Source organism: Mauremys reevesii, linkage group 19 (genome assembly GCF_016161935.1).
Source record: "Mauremys reevesii isolate NIE-2019 linkage group 19, ASM1616193v1, whole genome shotgun sequence".
NCBI classification, from domain to species: domain Eukaryota; kingdom Metazoa; phylum Chordata; order Testudines; family Geoemydidae; genus Mauremys; species Mauremys reevesii.
This window is the reverse complement of record NC_052641.1, coordinates 24518731-24540510: the sequence shown is the minus strand read 5'-3', so window position 1 is coordinate 24540510 and position 21780 is coordinate 24518731. Positions and strand designations below refer to the sequence as shown.

Below are 21780 nucleotides of genomic sequence, written 5' to 3'. Positions count from 1 at the left end.
CCCTGATTGCAGCCAGAGGGGGAATTTACTCTGTGGACGGTGACACACGATCATTTTCATCTACATTTCATTTTACATCGGGATTATGAATTGTAAAATTTGCTCCAGATTTATTACATTCTCCCCCTCCCGTCTCCTCCCAAGATCAGAAGCAGGAAAGGAGGCAATGATCAAAGATGGCTGCGGTGCCTAAAGCAGCTCCCAGGCTCGCAGAATCTAAGCTTCGAGAAGTATTGCAATGTTTACCTATTTGGAGTTCGATATAAAGCCACGTTACTCCTGGTCTCTTACCTGTTTTCTCTTTGATTTCACACAGGACACTGAACAGAGCAGGCTTCATTCTGTGGCAGTTCAGTGCATGCTTTCTGAAAAACAGATAGGAAAAAACAAATGTATTAACAAAAGCTATTTGATAATATGGCGCCTTTCCACAATAAAATGATTTAATTGTGTCTCTGCATTTTACTGTTAATATATTCCATGCAAAGTAATAGGAAGCAAAGTTAATTACAAGTGACAAGGAATCTTTGGCTACAGCTTTTGGCTGCGAGTGGGGGAGGTATATATTTGCCCTGTAGGCTACCAGGCAACATAATCATATTGTGTGCAAAGTAGCAAACATTAAGAAGAAATGTGAGGATATTTAAATTCAGGGACAAGAGGAGCAAATAAAAGGAAGTTTCAAATGCCTTCTCTCATTTATCACCAAAGCAGGGACTTGGTGACAAGTAAAAGATTCAGGTAGCCCCAGCCTGCCTGCCACTTGCAGACTTGTGACACTCACAGAAGTTTGGTTTTAAAGCCATGCTTTACAGGTTTCTTTTCATCTGTTTATTTTTAAGTCAAATTAGCTTTATGTAAATTCCCTGGTATACTAAGTGAATAAATCAAAGCCTGTCTCGAGTACTTTCCATTCTTCTACATTAGAACTGATTTGTTAAAGGGAAGAACTTCCAGAGTTTATATTCTTTGTTTTGTATTTACTGTGATTTCAAACATTGAGGGTTTTCTCCCTGAAGCAATATCTTGTCAGCTTCGTAATTCATCTGCCACCACTTCAGGGGCAGGGGAGAAGGAAAGAAAAAAAGTTATACTTCTTAACAAGAAATCAAAGTCTCACGAAGAACAAATATTGCGGGATGGTGATTTTTAAATGAGTGTCAACCAGATAGTGTCTAAAGACAAGGAAATGGGAATGGGAATATCTGAGCAACTGCCTTCCACGCATCGGTGTAAATAAAATGGAACAGAAAACAATGGTACAAGCATCACATATTTATATTTTACAAATAATTAATAGCAACTTTGATTTTGCCTTTGCTGCTTGAAATTTCTCCTACGGTATTAAGTTGCTCTAATCGTGAGACGCCTGGTCTCTGCAGAGGAGCAGGAGGGAGAGAAACAAAAACCACACACACACAAAAGACAAGGTTTAATTAGACGAAACCAACTTTGCTTGTGCCTCATCCAGGCTTTGGTCAGTGATGGTCATGATCTGATGGAGGATGTCTCCGATGTCCTGCTTTCTGCCGTCGCCGTCTGCCCCTTCATGTCCATGGGGAGGAGGCAGAGCCATCCCCCCCTGCACCGAGTGGCCAGCCAGGTTCACACCGGCCAGAGTCTGCAACATCCTGGACTGATCATCCATACCTCCTACCGCAGCCCAATCAATGCACTTTCAGAGATAGCAGCAGGAGAAACGGCAAAAACAGCCTCACAATCAGAGGAAGGAGGTTTGTGCTTAGAAAAGAAAATGCAAATAAATCTCTGGCTCTTGTAGTCAATTTCAGTTCCTGTTTGTTGTTATTTTGCTCTCGCAATTTTTTTTTAAATCAGTATTTAATATTTCACCGGATCTCAGTTGTTTATTCCACTCTCTTCTTTCCAATGCAGTAAATAACTCCCTTCTTTAGTTACAATCTTCTTTCATCATAATTATATTTGTGGCTTGAATAAATGAGTTGATGAGGTTTCTTTGCAGTTTTCTCTCCCTCGTACAATCTTCCTCCAACGCTTTTTTTCCTTTCTCTGTTCTTCTTTTTTTATTTTTATTGTTGCTTTTTATGTCTTTCCTCCACTTGTCCAAAAAAAAATCTTCTTCGCAAAAAAAGACAAATAAAAAAAACACAAAAAACTTGCTTTCAAATCCTTAAAAAGTTAGGAGGGTGGCAAACAGCAAAAACCACAACAAACCAGGCAAACACCCCCATCCCCAAATTGCAACATTAAAAAAGCCCAAGAAAACACAAACACAGATGAAAAAAATTAATTGCCCTCCCCCCCAAAAAATAACAAATGATCCCAAGTCTGTACAATGGGGGCAAAATTGCAGCTATCAAAAGTTTGAACTTGTGCAAAGAAAAGAGCGGAAATAAAGGGGAAAGAACTGTAAAAAAATTAATTACACACTCTCTGCAAAGCAATGTGCAAAAATATCAGCCAGCTGGAATTTATGAGCCCAGCAGCCCAGTGACTGTGTGTGTTTTATGTTGTTTGATGGCCGCTTTGGTGAGGGATTGACAGTCTGCCAATGCCACTCACTCACCCTGCAGACGTGTCACCCTGTGAAGGAGGAGAGAGGCAGAGAGAGCGCGCGAGCGAGGGGACGTGGGAGCCAGGCGGAGCCACGCCCCCTGCCCTCCCCTTCTGAGAGAGAGAGACCGGGGGAGCTAGGCTGAGGCGCTCCCCCTGCTGCTCCTGAGAGAGAGCGGGGCACCAGCCGGAGCCACGCCCCCTCCCGCCCCGAGACTCCTGGCGGAGACCACGCCCCTCTGCTCCCCTCCCCACTAACTCCTCCCTCCCTCCACCCCGTCTCTGCTTCACTGACCCCCCCAACCCCCTTCCCAGTGTCTGTCACCCAGCCCCCACACTGACCCCCCCTTCCAGAGTCCTGTCACCCCCACACTGACCCCCCTCAGTGTCTGTCACCCCAACCCCCCACACTGACCCGCCTCCCAGCGTCCTGTAACCCCCCCCACACTGACTCCCCCAGTGTCTGTCACCCCCCCACACTGACCCCCCTCCCAGCGTCCTGTCATCCCCAACCCCCAACACTGACCCCCTTCTAGCGTCCTGTAACCCCCACACTGACTCCCCAGTGTCTGTCACCCCCACTGACCCCCTCCCAGCGTCCTGTCATCCCCAACCCCCAACACTGACCCCCTTCCAGCGTCCTGTCACTAACCCCACACTGACTCCCCAAGTGTCTGTCACCACCAACCCCACTGACCTCCTCCCAGCGTCCTGTCATCCCCAACCCCCAACTGCCCCCTTCCAATGTCCTGTAACCCCCACACTGACTCCCCAGTGTCTGTCATCCCCACACTGACCCCCTCCCAGCGTCCTGTCATCCCCACACTGACCCCTCAGTGTCTGTCACCCCAACCTCCCAAACTGAACCCCTCCATGTCCTATCACCACCAACCCCACACTGAACCTCCTCCCAGCGTCCTGTCATCCCTAACCCCCAACACTGACCCCCCTCCCAATGTCCTGTAACCCCCCAAACTGACTCCCCCAGTGTCTGTCATCCCCCCACACTGACCCCCCTCCCAGCGTCCTGTCATCCCCCACACTGACCCCCTCAGTGTCTGTCACCCCACCTCCCCCAAACTGAACCCCTTCCATGTCCTATCATCCCCAACCCCACACTGAACCTCCTCCCAGCGTCCTGTCATCCCTAACCTCAACACTGACCCCCTCCCAGCATGTCCTGTAACCCCACATTGACTCCCAGTGTCTGTCACCCCCACACTGACCTCCTCCCAGCGTCCTGTCATCCCCACACTGACCCCCAGTGTCTGTCACCCCAACCCCACACTGACCCCCTCCCAGTGTCCTGTCATCCCCACTCCCCACACTGACCCCTCCCAGTGTCTGTCACCCCAACCTCCCACACTGACCCCCTCCCAGCATGCTGTCACCCCACCCCCACACTGACCCCCTCCCAGTGTCCTGTCATCCCACCCCACACTGACCCGCCTCCCAGTGTCCTGTCATGCCCCACACTGAGCCCCCAGTGTCTGTCACCCCAACCCCACACTGACTCCCCAGTGTCTGTCACCCCCACACTGACCTCCCTCCCAGCGTCCTGTCATCCCCACACTGGCTCCCCAGTGTCACCCCATATACACTGACCCCCTCCCAGCGTCCTGTCACCCCCACACTGGCCCCCTCCCAGCGTCTGTCACCCCACCCCACACTGACCCCCTTCCTGTGTCCTGTCATCCCCACTCCCTCCACACTGGCCCCCCTCCCAATGTCCTGTCACCCCAACTCCCCACACTGACCCCCCAGTGTCCTGTCACCCCAATGCCCCACACTGACCCTCCCTCGCCCTCCTGCTCATGTCACCCCCCAGTCCCACCCACACTGACCCCCTCCCAGCGTCTGTCACCCCACCCCACACTGACCCCCTCCCAGTGTCCTGTCATGCCCCACACTGACCCCCAGTGTCTGTCACCCCAACCCCCACACTGACCCCCTTCCAGCATCCTGTCATCCCCACACTGACCCCCTCAGTGTCCTGTCACCTCCCAACCCCACACTGACCCCCAGTGTCCTGTCACCCCAAAGCCCCACACTGACCCTTCCTCGCCCTCCCGGTGTCATATCACCCCCAGTCCTCCCCACACTGACCATCTTTCCCTCCCCCTCTCAGCATCCTGTCACCTCCCCCGGCCCTGCCCCACATTGACCTGCCCTCTCCCATGTCCTGTCACCTCCCCCCCACTGACCATCCCTCTGACCCCTCCCTGTGTCCTGTCACCTCCCCAGCCCCCCCACACTGACCCTCCATCCCCGCCCTCCCAGTGTCCTGTCACCCCTATCCCCACACTGACCCTCCCTCGCCCTCCTGGTGACATGTCACTCCCCAGTCCCCCCCACACTGACCATCCCTCCCTCCTCCTCCCAGTGTCCTGTCACCTCACTCAGCCTCCCCCACACTGATCATCCCCCCAACAGGTACTCCCCATAGTGTCATCTCCCCCTCCAGGTCCCGCCCTCCTGCAGGTAAATCCCACCCAATCCTCGCCACGCCCCTTTCCAAACGCCACGCCCCTTATCAGGCTGAAGGCTCCGCCCTGTGGGGCGTGGCCTCCATCGCGGCATCTGGTCTCCCGCTGGGCAGGTCCAACTAAAGCTTCTCCCGGGGGTCACTGTGCTGCGCCGCCGCGGCCAGCGGGGCCCGATCCGCTCCTAGCACTCGAGGGTGGAGTCTTCCCAACAAGCTGTGAATTCGCCGCCCAATCAGAGCGGGACTGAGACAGCACACTGCCAATCAGAACGCGCGGGGCGGGGCTCATTCCGCCGTGCGCTCGAGCCATCCCCCTTCCCTGCGAAATTTGGGATTGGAGTGTTCGAACAGTCATGTGGCAGGGGGCGAAGGGCCCTGCTGTCCCGCCCTCTCTGTTACTATGGCAACAGTTTAGCTGGGCTGGGGGTCTCGCTGCTCTCTATCCCAGCCGCAGCTGCTGCTGGCCTTGCCATGAGGGAGTCGCCTGCTCCCCCTCACCCCCAGGCACTGGGGCTCGGGCCAGTGGGGTGCCCGGTTCCCCCCTCACCCTCCAGGCATTGGGGCTCGGGCCAGTGGGGTGCCCGGCTCCCCCTCAGCCCCCAGGCATTGGGGCTTGGGCCAGTGGGGTGCCCGGCTCCCCCCTCAGCCCCCAGGCATTGGGGCTTGGGCCAGTGGGGTGCCCGGCTCCCCCCTCAGCCCCCAGGCATTGGGGCTCGGGCCAGTGGGGTGCCCGGCTCCCCCTCAGCCCCCAGGCATTGGGGCTTGGGCCAGTGGGGTGCCCGGCTCCCCCCTCAGCCCCCAGGCATTGGGGCTTGGGCCAGTGGGGTGCCCGGCTCCCCCTCAGGCCCCCCAGGCATTGGGGCTTGGGCCAGTGGGGTGCCCGGCTCCCCCTCAGCCCCCAGGCATTGGGGCTCAGGCCAGTGGGGTGCCCGGCTCCCCCCTCACCCCCGGGCATTGGGATTTGGCCAGTGGGGTGCCTGGCTCCCTCCTCACCCCCCAGGCAGTGGGGCTCAGGCCAGTGGGGTGCCTGGCTCCCCCCTCACCGCCCCCAGGCATTGGGGCTCGGGCCAGTGGGGTGCCCGGCTCCCCCTCACCCCCCCCAGGCATTGGGGCTTGGGCCAGAGGCGTGCCCAGATCCCACTCAGGCCTGTGGGGTGCCTGGCTCCCCCTCACCCCCTGTCCTTGGGGCTCAGGCCAGTGGGGTGCCCGGCTCCCCCTTGCCCCCCATTATTGGAGCTCATGATGCCTGGCTCCATCTAACCCCCCCCCCATCCTTGGGGCTCTGGCCGGTGGGATGCCCTGCTCCTCCTCCCCCCTCTGACCTTGGGGCTCAGAACCCATAGGGTGGCTGGCTCCCCCTTTCCCTCACTAGTGATGAATCAGGGTTAGTTGCAGACCCTGTGGTTGTCGCAGGTGCCCTTGGCCCTCCCATCCCTCCTTTTCTGGCTTCCCAGTCTCTCCCTGTTTGGCCCAACCCTTGGCTGTACCAAGAGATCTGGCCAGTTTTATTGTTTCCTTGTTGGGACTAGCTTTGAAAATTGACCCCACTAGCCTGAAAATCCCACTAATGCCTGGAAATGGGCTTTGTGCCATAGACCTGGACCTCACAGATGCTCATAGGTCGATTGGGGCCATATGGCCCCACTGACATAGAAGGGGTGCTCTACAAAACATTACTCTGCCTTTTCTCTATCCTTGGCAAATACAATCATGCCCTGCTCATATCCGTTCAAAATGCAGCTGCAAAGATCATTTTTCCTAGATTGTCACTTTGATCATGTCATCCCTTTGAATCCCTCCATTGGTACCCTCTTCTCTATCAAATCAAACATAAGCTACTTGTCTTCATTTTCAAGGTCCTTCATGGCTTATCCCCATCCTACCCATCATTTCTCATTCACTATCAAGATGCCAACTCCACCTTGCTCATTGACACCAGCCTCCATTGTCCACTTGGTAAATTTTAAAACAAGTACCTTTGTGCCTTTGCCAGTGCTGCCCCTCACCCTTGAGAGGATCTCCCTGCAAACATCCACCAAGCAACCTCATTAACCTTCTAAAACTCACCTTCGCCACAATGCCTACAAAGAAATGGACAGTAGTTAAGCCACTGGTGCTCTGAAACGAGTCAGTCATATTGACCAATATTGTCTCATTCTTTCCTTGTATTCCCCTATGTGTCTCTATCCATCTGTTGTCTCATCTTATGCTTTGATTGTAAGCTCTTGGGGGCAGAGACTACCTTTTATTATGTTTGTACAGCACCAAGCACAAAAGGGTTGTGGTCCATGACTAGAGATCATTGCTGCTATGGTAATACAAATAATAAAGAATATGTACCAACTGCTCATGTACAGATTATAATAATTACAATTTGTTGCAACAATTGTTCATTATCTTTTCTTAACGACAACTTCTTTTCTTCTATATCATATGTAATGTGTTTTTCAGTTACATTCAACAATGTGGATAGTTTGAAGGAAGTAGCAAACCGTATCTGAGGTGAGGGATCCAAATCTTTTGATGACCTATAATTCGAACAGTTGGGCTAGATAAACTGGCTTTTGGCCTGCAAATTGCTGGGTTAATTGTGAAGGCCAACCAATTTTCTTCAAAGTAGGAAGAAAATTAGTCAAAGTTACAAGAGGCATAAAAGTGGATTTACAATGTAACCCGCTTGCCCCCTCAACTATGGAGAGACTGTATGTGTGCCAGGGTTGTTAAAAAATCAACAGGTATTTACAGCACATCACATAGGGAAACTATAGTAAAGCTGGGAGTAGAACCCAGATCTCTTCTCAGAAATCTATTTAAAATTTGTGCCTACCTGACTTTTCTTTATAATAATTAATCTGAAAGGAGTTTTATAAAAATGAATATCCTTTATTACTTGTAGTGTATTTTTCATTTGTTTGATTATATTAGATACCATTTGTGATACTTTTAAATTTGGTTTTCCTATTTAAATAATTTTATTTGAATTTTGCTGCAGTTATTATTATAGCATATTTAATTCTAATATTTATGAAAATTTTAGTTGAAAAATATTTTTACTATTATTTATTATTGCCACTTTTAAAATATTACACAGAAAATATATTCCAGTGCATATTAGTAAATAAATTATGCTTGTAATTTCTAGCGCATTTTTAATTATAAATTCATCCATGTCTCCCTTTATTTATGATAGTGATTCTCTGTATTGCAATACAGTATATATTATCAAAGACACTGTTAATTATGGATTCTTGGACATTGCATTTGAGAAAATATACCAGGAATTTGATTTTTAAAAAAAATATTTTAAGTATTATTATCAGGAACTAATGCACGTATTAGCACTCAAAGTGTGAACTGACCCATAAAAAGCAGTGCAATGTCCACATTCTGTACATAGAATCAGTGAAGCACAATAGGCAGTGTGTTATAGCTTGTTATGCACTTCAAGTGTGTCAGAATGGATCCCCCTGAAAAGCAAATTATTCCCAGCAATGCCCATTTCTTCTAGTTAAAGACTGGCAGGCAAAACTTAAATAGTTATCACCTGTGGAATAGTTTCCCAAAGAAAGTGATGGAAGCTGTCACTTGGGACATTTAAAACTGATCTGGACAAAGTCCTGGAGAATAGACTGTAATTCACAGTATAATTAGGTTCACTGGAAGAAGTACAGAGGTTCTAGGTCATACAGCACACAAAAACCCAACTGCTCATTGGGATGGGTCTCCCTGAGCTCATTGTGTCCTGTGCACTGATCCCCATACTGGCTCCATGTACATTTTTATTGCCAGTTGAAGATATTAGTCCTAATAAGTATATCAAACATTCAGGACCAACTTGATCAGCAAATACATCTTCAATCATTATACAGTCAGGCCTGGTCTACAGTTAAAAAGTTTTGTAGGTATAACTATATTGATTAGTAGTGTGAAACCATCCCTGACAGAGCTATGCCAGCAAAAGCCCTAGTGTTGACACATTAAAATACAGTACAACCTCAGAGTTATGAACACCTCAGAGTTACAAACACCAGTCATGTCAGCCAATGACGCATCTCATTTCGAATCAGAAGTACGCAATCAGGCAGCATCAGAGAAAAACATATAGTACGGTACTACGTTAAATGTATGTTTAAACTATGTTAAACTACTAAAAAATAAAGGGAAAAGAAAGCTTATGTTCAAATAAATTTGTTAGTCTGTAAGGTGCACAAGTACTCCTGTTCTTTTTTCGGTACTTGTTTCATTTAAATTAAGATGATTAAAAACAGCATTTTTCTTCTGTGTAGTAAAATTTCAAAGGTGTATTGTCAATTTCAGTTGTAAACTTCTGAAAGAACAACCATGTTTTGTTCAGAGTTTAGGAACATTTCAGAGTTATGAACAACCTCCATTCGTAACTCTGAGGTTCTACTGTAGTCCTTTTGCTGGTATAGCTTATTTTGGTTGAGGAACTGATACAAACAATACTAGCAAAATAAATCTTTTGACTGTATAAATTGTGTCTTCACTTGCTCTACCAGCAAACCCTTTCTAGGGTAGACAAGGGGTCTGACATCTGCACTTCTCTGAAACAATAGAGCCCACAAAGCACAAAATGAAGCACATGGAAACCAAAGACTTAACGATGTAGAGTAAGTTTGGATTGGCCTCCTCTAGAGAATCTGGCTGTGTTCAAGACAGATTCCAAAACCATCCTCTTTTACAAGTTTTGCCACAATAACCCCAGATTAATGTGTGACAAAGTCAGAAAGGAATAACAAAATATATCCTGAATAAATCCTCTTTTATCATGACAGGGACAACAGAAAATTAATAAAGTGCATGCACAATCTCACAGTGCATATGTAATTTACATGGGAAGTAATGATCAGTTATTATGATAGGTACTATAGAAAACCCCAGAAAGATTCTTACACTTTGCCCTAAAGCATCTGATCGTGGTCGCTGTTGGAGGCAACCTACTGAACCAGATGGACCCCAGGTCCAATGCAGGGTGGCAAGTCCTGTGTTCCTGAGAGAGAGAGGTATTGAAAACCCCACTAAATGACATCTGCATCCTGTTTCCAAGGTGGATGCAAGATCATTCTAAAGACACACATTTCTTGGCGGTCTTTGTTGGTTCTTTCTTATGCCAAAATTATTCATTCACTTTATTATTTTTGCAAATTGACAGCGGGCACTTTCCGTACAGTCACCCCCGTTTTCTCTCGATTCCTTGTCTCTCTTTTCTAGTCCGTGGAACACTAGCCCCTGTAGGAGATACAAGTATTGCCCAGGGTGTTTCCGCACCTAAAGGTGCAGACAGTCACCCAGCAGGATGGACACCGGTAGGGCGGCGAGCCCCACTCGCTGCTAGCTGCCCATCTAGGCCCCCAAACACGTGGCAACCCGCCCGACGCGGGCAGAGGGGCGGAGTCTCCACACGGGCTGTTCCCCAGCACCCCACCTGCCCGGGGCGCCACACAACCGGCAGGCGAGGGCTGAGGGCTGCCGGCCCGGCCCGGCGACTATCGGAGCGCGCGCAGGCCGCAGCGGCGCGCACACCACTCACTATCAGCGCATGCGCACAGCACAACCTCCCACCCCGCCCGCCGGCATTTGCACATGCTTCCCTGAATCCGTCACTTCCGGCGGGAGGTTGTGTTTCCGGGTTAGCGTGTCCATACCGCTCCCTGGTGTCGGCGGAATCGGTGCGGCCCCGGAAGCGGCCTCGCCGGCGGGGGCAGGAAGAGGGACCCGGCCCCACAGGAGTTGCAGCGCCCGCGAGGCCTGTAAGTGGGGAAGGGTCCCGGGTCCCAGCTGCGCCGCGCGCCCGCCCGGCCGGCCGGCCCCGCTCCCTGGACTCAGGCGGGCTGTCCCGGGGATGAGCGCGGCTCCGTGCTGGGGCGGGCCGCGTCCCACAGCCCGAGCCCGGGGCTGCGGTTCACCGCCTGCCCGACCCTGGGAAGAGCTGGGTCGGGCCACGAGACCCCGCGCCCCTCCCGGGGTTGAGGGCAGAACCCAGGAGTCCGGAGCCCCAGGAGTCTCCGTCTGCCCCCGCCCCCGCGAACAGCTAGACCCCAACTGGAAAGCTTGAAACCTAGGAATCCAGAGTCCTCGCGCCCAGCACTCCTGCCCCCCACCCCAGCCCACCCCCAAGCGTCAGACACCAGCCCCTTCCCAGAGCTGGATTGGGCCCAGGAGTCCCACCTCCCACCCTGCTCCTCTGTCCCGCTTTGACCAGTCCATAAACTGGTACTTTGCTAAGGGCATTTGACACCTCGTTGAAGGTAGAAAAAGAAATGTGATAAATGCTGTAGAACTATATAGTTCGTACAAGCCTTCTGTTTCTCCTTATCTCTCATCAGAGCTTTGTTAGCGGAGATTATTGTACATTGCCACGTTTCTGACTTAATTATCTTCACAGTATGATGCAAAATGTTTGTAAATATCTTGAGTATCACGTTTCATTAAAATTAAAGGGAGTGAAAATGAATGAACAGAAGTATAGCTAATGATACATTAGCATGGTTTTAGTGCACATGTTCTGTTGCTAATTCACAAGTCTGTAACTGACAATGGGTCTTCGCTTGTGTGAGTTTGTGAGATTCTTCTGTATAATCGTTCATTTATTTCTCTGAATAAAAGTCTTGCTAAATTCATAGGCTACAGGAAACCAGTATTCTACCTTTATGATATTTGAGACTTGTGTGACTAAATCAGTCCTGTACATCTACAAATTAGTATTGTTTATATAGAGAACTTTGTTTGCAGCCCTTTAGGGTAGGTAAAATACACTTAAAACACACCAATCTTTTTGCAAATACTTCATTGTTATTGCACAAATATGTATAGTAGAGGTAATGGACAAGAAGCAATAGTTGAGGTAAACATTGTAGATCAAGTGGGCTTCTAAGAAGCGATTTGAAAGGGGAAAACAGGTGGTGATCTGGTGGGGCATGTGGCAAAAGGTCTGGTCTCAGGCACATTATAGCAATTGAGATACTGTTGACAGGCTTTGGTTCAGATACTGATTTTCTGGTTCCCATAAGCAAGTACAATGGACCTGATGTCCAGAGATAATACAGTAAGTTACATTCCTCTGTGTTCTGCTATTACCACCTAATATTAACATTATCACTTTCCTGCTGCATGAGCTGCTTTGGTTTGGATCCCCAGTCTCCAAGATGCTACTCTGGTTGTATAGGGTGCTTGCAGTGTGACCCTTTAAAGTGATTCCACTCTGCCTTATTTGCTGATTCATTGCCTTGTTTTCTGACACACATGAGAAGGGTTGCTAGCCAACTACAGTGCTCATATACTGTAGGAATTCCAGTGTGGGAGAGGGAGTGGTATATTTTGTGATTGAGACAAAGGTTTGGTATTAGTGTTGTTAGACTCATCCCTGGTTGTCATCTAGACCAGGAATAACAGTCTGGATGCCCCAAATGGGTCATCTTGTCATTTAGTTTTCAAACTGTTGTCAGGTAAACTGTTTTCAGTTTACCTGACATGTTTTACTTAGGTCCTGTCTATACACAGGCTGGAACCAAAATAACTAAATTGGTTGTAATTAAAACCTCCCATTATTTTAGTGCAAATCTGTGTGTTGACACTTCTTTTTGATTGAGAGTGTACTGTTTTGATGTAGTCCACAATAAGAGTCGATACGCAGATTTGCTCTGAACTAACAAAGTGTCAATTACAACCAGTTTTGAGTCACTACTTCTCATAGTCACACACAATCTGTTGATTACCCTAGCTCAGTGGTTCTCAAACTTTTGTACTGGTGACCCCTTTCACATAGCCTCTAAGTGCAACCCCCCCCCCATATAAATTAAAAACACTTTTATATATTTAACACCATTATAAATGCTGGATGCAAAGCGGGGTTTGGGGTAGAGGCTGACAGTTTGCGACCCCCGCCCCCATGTAATAACCTTGTGACTCCCGAGGGATCTGGACCCCCAGTTTGAGAACCCCAGTCCTAGCTTTTTATTTCAGCTGTGTGGCCTGTCTTCTCTCGGTTTCACTTTCAATAGTTCGGTTCTCTTGGAATTTGTTTGTATAGGAGTATGAGTGGCCCTTACAATAAATATCTCATGGCTAAGGTGTTTGTCAGAAGGATCTGTTTGTTATTTTCAATAAAACAAACTTTCCAGAGGCAGAAATTCTGGGGTGTAAGAACAAGACAAATACCCAAGGACCCTTGATACCTTAAATAACTGAAACAAGTTAATTAAAAAAAAAAGTCAACACTGTGTTCAGTGGAGAAAAACAAAAAGTCTTCACAGACTTCCCCCATGTCTGCTGATGCAAAGCACCCCTATTATCACCTTTTCATAATGTCAGTAAGTTTGTTGTGCTACATTTTACTAACACCAATTCTTTCAGTCTGTCTGGTCTATATAGTTCATGTATCAGAGGTGAGGCTAGTCCAGCCCTTTGGTATTCTGCATTTTGATATTTCCCCAGTGTCTCTGCTGGCAAGCTTTCTCAAAACAAGGAATATACTGAAAAGGTCTCAATATTTGCTAGTAACTGTCTTTACTGGTGCTGGTCTCTGGTATGTTTTTGTTCACATCTTCTGCTTGGTGCAATGTTGTCCATAAACCCAATTTTTTCACTGCAGAATTAATCATATGAAGCACGTCCATAACCTGTTCCCATGATGTGTTTTGAGATGAAGTCCTGTCAAAAGTTAGTTCACAATTTTTTAAAAACAGAGACATGCTTTGTGCACTGACCCTTCAGAAGCCTTGGGCTAATATCTCAGAAATCGAGGAAGAAGTAGGAAAAAAGAGTTTGCTAGGGAGCTTTGAAAATTAAAAGGAGAAAGAAGAGATAGCTACAGTTAAACAATTATGAATCTGTCTGGTTACATTTGATATAGAGCCCAAAGGGCAATTATTTTCTTTGTGAATATGCAAACAAGTCATAAAAGGGGTGCAAGGACCTCCACCCCCTGTTGTGATGAGAGACAAATATAGTTATGGTCTGTCTTGTCCAAAGTTTATTCAGTTTAATGTTGTTTAATATAAATGGGTACAAATTTTGATTTCTAAAATATTTGCTTTGGAATAAATGTTTTATAAGTAAATACTGTGGAATATAAAAATGAAGAAAATAAATCCTGAGCAACTGTTCAAGATCTAATTTTGGATGACAGCAGTTCTAGCTTTGGAAGTAGAAATGATACAGACAAACAGGATTAGGACCAGAGAGAGAAATTGGCAGGTAACTTTTTTTTTTTTTTTTAAAGGGATGGGGAGAAAATCAGCATTTGGAACAAAGTGTGGTGATAGAAAAATGTTGAGAGAAAATCCACAGTACGTAGGCAAAATATATTACCAGAATTTAATCTTCTCATTACCTTTACTTGTATGCAGTGTAGTTTGTTTTATTCATAGCTAGATTTACAGTATTTGAAACAGGAATCTACATTTATGAATATGCTTTTACTGTTGATGTAGACAAAATGAACTATATCTCTAAAACATATTTTAAAGGTAATGTCCCTCTCAGTTCTCTAGGATCACATTTTTTAGTATTGAAATGTGATACTGTGGTGACAGAGACCTAGCCATAAAACTATGACTGATAGGGAGCAGTTATTTTGTGGTTGAAAACCAGTTAAACATTCCAGATGAAATTTACATCCAGATATAAGGTATCTCGACCAAAGAAAAATTGGAAACAGTCCTTAATGTGATCCTGCTACTATCTGGCAATTAAGTTTGTCTCCTTAGTTTTGTTAGAAAGGACCGTAGGCAGATGAGAGATACGAGCCACAATCCTACAGTCAGATCTTTAGAGGGGGCCATTGTCAGGTGAACCCAGTTGCAGGTCATTGTCAAGGAATAGTGAGATTGAAAAATGCAAATCATAGCCTAAAAATTGAATCCTTTGACAATTCCTCAAATAATTTTGATGGAGAGCTAAACTTTTTTAGATCTAATTTTATTTTTTTCAGTGGTATACAGGCAAAGAGAAAAATGTACTACTCTGGATTCTCCTTTTTTTGTCAAGTGTATGTTAAAGACTGAAGTGTGTTCATGTATATGTGTACAAGTGATGGTGTTTGTAACACAAATACCTTCCCACCTCACCTCATCCCAGCCCGAGCCCAACCATCTACACTACAGTTAAACATCACGTTAGCCTGAGCCCTGTGAGCCTGAGTCAGTTGGCACAACCTAGCCATGGGTTTTTAATTGCTTGTAGTCATATCTATAGAGTTGAAGACCAGAATGGACTACCAGATCATTTAGTCCAGTGGTTCTGAAACTGTGTCTCGGGACCTCAAAGTGGGTCACGACCCTATTTTAATGGGGTCGACAGGGCTGGCATTAGACTTGATAGGGCCTGGGGCTGAAGCCCGAGCCCCACTGCCTGGGGCTGAAGCTGAAGTCTGAGGGCTTCAGCCCTGGGTGGCGGTGCTCAGGTTACAGGCCCCTTGCCCGGGGCTGAAGTCCTTTTGGTTTTGGCCCCCCTATCTGGGGCTGTGGGGTTTAGGTAGGCTCAGGCCCCCCTGAGGTTGTGTAGTGGTTTTTTTTGTCAGAAGGGGGTCACGGTGCAATTAAGTTTGAGAACCCCTTTTTTTAGTTTGACCTACTGCATGACAGAGGCCACTAATCCCCACCCAGTTACTCCTAGAAGCCCAATAACAAGGATTAGACTAAACCATCATGTGGCTCAAGCAGAGAACAGGGAGGAGTGGGGTTTACCAACACCCAAGGCCTCTGCAATGGAAGGTGGTGAAGGCAGCTGCAGATATAACACAGGCTCTATGCTTATCAATTCTGAGTTTGAGTTTATTGTTCTCACAGAATGGTTGTTATTGGGGACCCCAGGCTTGTCTCTTACAATGCTGATCTGTGCTGAAAGTGTGAAACTTATTAGTAGAATAAATCTGCATGATTCTGCTAACAATTTGGAAATTAAAAAAAAATACAAAATATTCACTAGTAGTTCAAGACTATTAAATGGGAAGAAAGTAAAGAACTAGCAACAGGTATATAAAATATTTTATTGTACAAAAATAATGATTTAAATAAAAACATTTATTTTATTTTTTTAAATCATGATCATTGGCTATCATGGCTTAGCCTTGTGTTATAATTGGAGAGTAGGAGTCAGGACTCCTAGCTCCTTTTATTTTTATTGCCTCTCACTTACTCTTAGGCTAGTCCCATCATCTTTTTGTGCCTTAGTTTCCCTTTTGCAAACAGATATAATAATACATTAATGTAAGGAACACTGAGGCTTAATGTCTGCAAAGTATTTTTCATATCTGTCTAGAGGATCGCCAGATATTGTTAAAGGACAGTGTCAACCTGAAAAATAACAGCTCCATCTAAAGATGTTGTGCCTACTTTCATTACAAGTAACTCCTCAGATTACTGTAATTGAAGAATGATAAAGAAAATAGTCAGCTTACAGGAAGTGCTATTCAATAGGCAAAGTATAGTCAGTTTCACTGTCTTGTTGATGCTGAATACAGACCCTTCCTCAAGTTCTGCAAAAGGGTGTTGATCATTAATAAAAGTAGCAATTTTTAAAAAGGAATTTAAAAAACAAAATTGGAACATACTATTTACAAAGTAAATAAAAATTAAAAAATAAATTAAAATTAATTAATTTAAAAAAACCTGTCTTTAAATGCCAGAATGAACTAATGTGCTCTAGGTTTTTGCTGTTCTTGTCAACTCTAATGAGCATGTACTTTACGGCTATGGTAGTTTCATCATATGTGGCCAGCGCAGTATGATTAGATAACTTTGTGAATGTGGAGTATGTGCTCTTCTACTTCTGTAGTAGCCAATATAAACAATTCAGTATAATCATGAATGTTCAAAATTAAGCCGTGTTTGAACATATTTAGATTAGACAAAAAACAGACAAGATGCTGCTTCTGTAAACTGCTTCTGTCCAAACCATTCAGTACAATATCAGAATGAAAAATGACAACACTTTGTCATCTGTTCAAATTGATATTGCACTCTTTGCAGTGACAGCTGAAAAGGCCCACAGGTGCCATATAAAGAGGTGACCATGTTGTCATATTTCATTTAGGCATCCCTCTGCAAAGCCATAATTACCTAATTAGGTTGTTAATTAGGAGATTAGCATTTCACTATATTGATAGAATGCTCTTTGCAGGCATGAGTCTAGATACAGATTTGTCTGCTCTAATTTATAATCTCTGCATTTTTTAATACATATTTATTTGCTTAAATCTTGAGGTGGGATAACTCAGTTTAGCAAAGAAACAGTTTGTTTACAGTCAAATGAAGCTTTGACACAACCAAGAAACAAATAGTGGAGGTAGGTTATGTGGATGGGCGCTCCAATTTTCCCTCTCTCCACCCCCTCTATCTCCATGACACAGTAAATAAAATATTTAAAGTATTTCACTTGGTATAATTTGCATCCTGATTAGTATGACAGCAAAAATAGAAGAATTCCAAACAGTCAGTAAATACAGAAATAAAATATTTTATGTAAAACAGATTTACATGTTCCTAAGCTAGCAAGGATTTTAAAGGTATTTTTAATAAATGTTGCACTTGCATCATATTTTTAAAAAAAATCCAGTTTCTTTCATGAAAGCGCACCTTTTAAAACCACTTTAAATGGTGACTTTAATTACAGTATTTTTTTAAAATATAGTAACCAAAGGATTAGTGACAGCTTTTCTAACTAAGTATTCAGTCTTAAATTTAGCTGAGTGTTTGAAACATTCCTTAAGTTTTCATATGTGGTTTGAATTTGGTACTTTTACCAGAGGTTGAAGACTAGAAAGAGGAAAGGTTGTTCCTGTACTGGTGAGAAAGTAGTTATCCTGAGCTGTTTTTTCATAAGTGGAGGGAGAATTCATTGTGAAATTATTTTGGATTACCTGAACCAATAAACTATTGAAGTGCGTTCTCACCTTCCTGCTTCAGCCAATGAGCTGCTGGGGAAATGAATTCTGCTTTACTAATCTTTTTCTTTTTGTGTTGGCCTTTAAAATCACTTTAAAAAGCTGCAGTCAAATGGAGACATTAAAGTCTAGGGATCAAGGAACGACTCAGGCCTACAATCATATAATATTGTGTTGTTCCTTCCAGCTTGCTGCATTCTGAGATTAAAGGAATTATTTTATATTCATGGCATACTTTCATACTTTGTAGAAATTCTGTGATATTTCGAATTTGATTTTTTTTCTTTCAAATCTAATAGGGACTAATTCTTTATTAATTGATTATGGAACACAGTCAACTTAAAAATTACCCTTATGTCTGAAAATTGCCTACAATTACTGAAACATAACACAAATGAAAGAGAACTTTTTTTCCTCTGTTTAATTTTACTTTTACAACAAAAAAGAAACATTTTTTGGAAAAAGAAAAATCACAGAAATTGACAGAAGGACTGTGGCTGGGGTTGAATCTAAAACTACTTTTAACTTAACTTGAAACATGGACAATTACAACATATTTTATTAAAACCACGAGAAATTTATTGATAAGTCGCACTTTAAAGGGGTGGCTGTGTCATCACAAATATTCTGGTTTTGAATGGACAATTTAGGAAGTTTAACTGCAGCATAACCATATTTATTGAACTAAAATTGAGTTGTCCCATCCACTCAGAACTCAAAATAGTTCCTGATCCGCAACTGTATACTTATTTGTCAGTCCTGTTGAGCTATGTATTCTGTCTAAGGCTTTTGTCTGAATAAAGATATGGTTATTTTTCAACCATAGCGTATGACAATTTCTAATAATGATCCTTAGTCATTTAGGGCATGGGGACTGCATGATAACTGTACAGTTATCTCAATAGCCCAATTGTGAATTTGCAAATCTATTCCGGCTACTATGAAATCATCATCTGAGCTACTGCTCTCAGAACTCACCAAAAGCATGTTCACAACAAACCTGGCTACCCTGACGTCAGACCATTGCCTTGATGCTTTGTCTAATCCCAGATATACATTTAATTTAAATTTAAAAGTAATTTATCTTACATAGGTCACTGGAGAGTAAGTCTCCCTGTGGGAGCAGGGAGATATTGAGAAAACCAGGGGTTAGGTATGGAGGGTGGCCATAATTCAGCCAGACTATGGATGGGTGGGGAGTTCTCATGGCATTCACCCTCAGAACAGAAGGGTTCATAGCCACACAGAGCTCAGAGGTGATGGAAGGGAAAGGAAAACTCATTTTACAATAATTCAGTGTTGCCAGCTGCCATGATATTTGATATTTTTTCTCAAAGCCCCCAGCTGCTAGTCATGTGTTTATATGGGAATTTCAGTTTGCCTTGGGGTGGGGAGGGAAGGGAAGGGGTTCTAGCCCTCAGGTTTGCAGAGAAAAGCTTGAAAATACCCTGACTACATTCACAGCGGGGAGGATTCTGACCAGATGTCTGGGAATGTAACCTGGGGTCGGTGGCAAGAGAATAGCCCAGGGTATGTGCATGTGTGGTAAGATGCTGGCTGCCACATGACCCCACCCCCTTCCCCAGTACTCTGTTTCTCCTTTGGCTGGGGCAAGAGGATGCGTCCAGGATGCCACCCAACATCCTTTCCCCTCTGGTTTAAATTTACCTAGGCTTTTCAAAATCCCCTTGTTCTGATTGCCCCACCCTCCATCCCTATAGTTGTAGCATAGGACCTGTGGTTTTTTTTTATGATCCTGTGGATCTGACTGATGTCTCTCTTGGGATCAGGAAGGAATTTTTCCCATTGGGCAAAATTGGCAAGAGGTCTGGTGGTTTGTTTTTTGTTTTGCTTTGTTTGCCTTCCTCACAGCATTATAGAGTTTCAGTTGGGTTGAATGCAATAGGATTTAAACGTTTTGAGTAAGGAAGGTTAAACTGTTAACTCATTGCAACTTGTGGCCAGTATCCAATGCAGGTAAAGGGTCAAAGGGCCAACTCCCAGTGGTAAATGAGACCTGGGCTTTTGGCTGGTGGAACTTGTGGTTATATGAGGGGGGCAACCTGAAGATTTTGTGGACTGAGGTGCGCACCACCTTGGTGGCCTCTACGCCACCATGCCCCTGCAGTAGGGAGAAAAGAGAGAGGTTTCACTGTTGAGCTGCATTGCAGGGTAGGCAGTGGAGGGTCTACCTTGAGTTACGGTGTGAATGGAGCCCAATAACCTGCACTGCAACCAGTTTCCGGTACGTAAAAACAGCAGGTGGGCATGTTGCACAACTACCAAGTGTAAAATTGATAAAGTTGTGTCTTCAATCCATCCCATATGTCTTTTATTCGTTCACCTGCATGTCTTGGTCAAACTTGAGTCTTAAAGGCTCAATATCAGAATACAAATAAAAATAATCAAATTATATATATATATATATATATATATATATATATATATATATATATATAATTTTAAATCATATACATTTGAAGCAAATCTCATGCTTTAGGGGGTTGACAGTACTGATAGCTTGAGAGTGCTTTTTTTGGTCTCAGAAATATCTATACCCTGGACTTAAGCTCAAATCTCAAGGAGTTTCTTATGTTTCTGTACAACTCAGCTTTGGAGTCTGAAATCTGTTTGACCCATAATACATTTAGTATCTCATAAACAGTTATCTAAATAAATATATAATTCTGTTACAAATATACTTTATTTGGAAACTGACATTTCACTAACATTTTTAGAATAAAAGAGAAAAATTTGAAATCTGGATATATTTTCTAATTAGCTATTCTCTTGCACAGGGATATTATACTAGTTTATCTTGGGGCCTGATAAAACTGCATTAGTTGAGGATCTGTCAGTGTTTTCATTATAAATGACTGTAAATGGGTATTTGTAGTTATGTATCTTTAAATTTCTCAGAGCTTTAACAAGATATGCAAACTTTCCATCCTTTTGCTGATTTAAAAAAGAATCATGTAATTAAGTAGGTGGTATCAAATTCAGGTAATAGTCCTGATCCAGCAGAGGAGCTTTAGCTTAGAGGCGGGGAATTGGACACGTGCACACACGTATTTTATAAAAACATTTGCTGTTCAGTGTTGTGCTTATCAGAATATTTTATGATGGATATAAATCGCACTTTATCATGTGTAAACTTCAAATCACATCAGTTTGGATCATGTATTGGAAATTTGCTACGGCAGTGGCAAAATTTTAAATTTAATTTTTTTCCCCACCAAAAGAGAGATCTTTCACAAAACAGATTTTGGTTTGTGGTTAACTGCTGCATAAATAGTAAACATTTTTCAAGATTTCCTGATTTGTTTTTCCTGCTTTCCAACCTCTCAAGCTTTGTATCGATATTGCACTGTCCTTTTATTTTTTTATATATCCTTGATGTAGTATTATGGTACAGACTAGCTCTCTGTTGATAGTTGTTATTCTGCCTTCCTTAAAATGGGAACAGAAAGTGCTTCGATGGAGAAATTGAAAAGTTATCTAGTTTTGCTGTAGCCTCTAGAGGTGTCTGCAGTGTTATTCCATAACTGTTTTCTATTGATATCTGTAAATTGATAGCCCTACACTTTCTCCCTAACAGTATGTTAGGTGCAATACTTTATGGTTGTGGAGACAGTCATATGTTACATTGCTATGCTAAATTGGCTCATTAATACTTTCTATATTGATATTAATAAGTCCTACCTTAGTGCAAACACAAAAACTGGCTCCTTAGTATTTAATTTTAGGGTAAGCTAACTGTTCATGATGATAGAAGTAATATTTTCTGATAACAATTGTTACCAACTTTTTGTTTGACAATGTCCTGTAAAAAAGAATGCTTTTGATTTCAATTGTACTT

General features: G+C 44.3%; 2 protein-coding genes across 8 annotated transcripts in view; one reads left to right on the top strand and one right to left on the bottom strand.

Moving 5' to 3' along the window:
• PBX3 (PBX homeobox 3) overlaps positions 1 to 2670 on the bottom strand; it is a 155956-nt gene extending 153286 nt beyond the window's left edge. For 2 of the 4 annotated variants that reach the window (XM_039506818.1, XM_039506822.1), the window contains exons 1-2: positions 1452 to 2539; positions 292 to 365 (exon numbers count right to left, since the gene is read on the bottom strand). In XM_039506818.1, the coding sequence (XP_039362752.1) occupies positions 292 to 365; positions 1452 to 1648 (271 nt within the window). In that variant the 5' untranslated portion in view covers positions 1649 to 2539. The other 2 variants (XM_039506823.1, XM_039506819.1) reach the window with 2 other exon arrangements.
• A 7971-nt stretch (positions 2671 to 10641) lies between these two features.
• Positions 10642 to 21780, top strand: part of MAPKAP1 (MAPK associated protein 1) — a 164915-nt gene continuing 153776 nt past the window's right edge. For 3 of the 4 annotated variants that reach the window (XM_039506739.1, XM_039506740.1, XM_039506738.1), the window contains exon 1: positions 10642 to 10788. The gene's annotated coding sequence lies outside the window, so the exon portion shown is untranslated. The remainder of the gene's footprint in view (positions 10789 to 21780) is intronic. The other variant, XM_039506744.1, reaches the window with a different exon arrangement.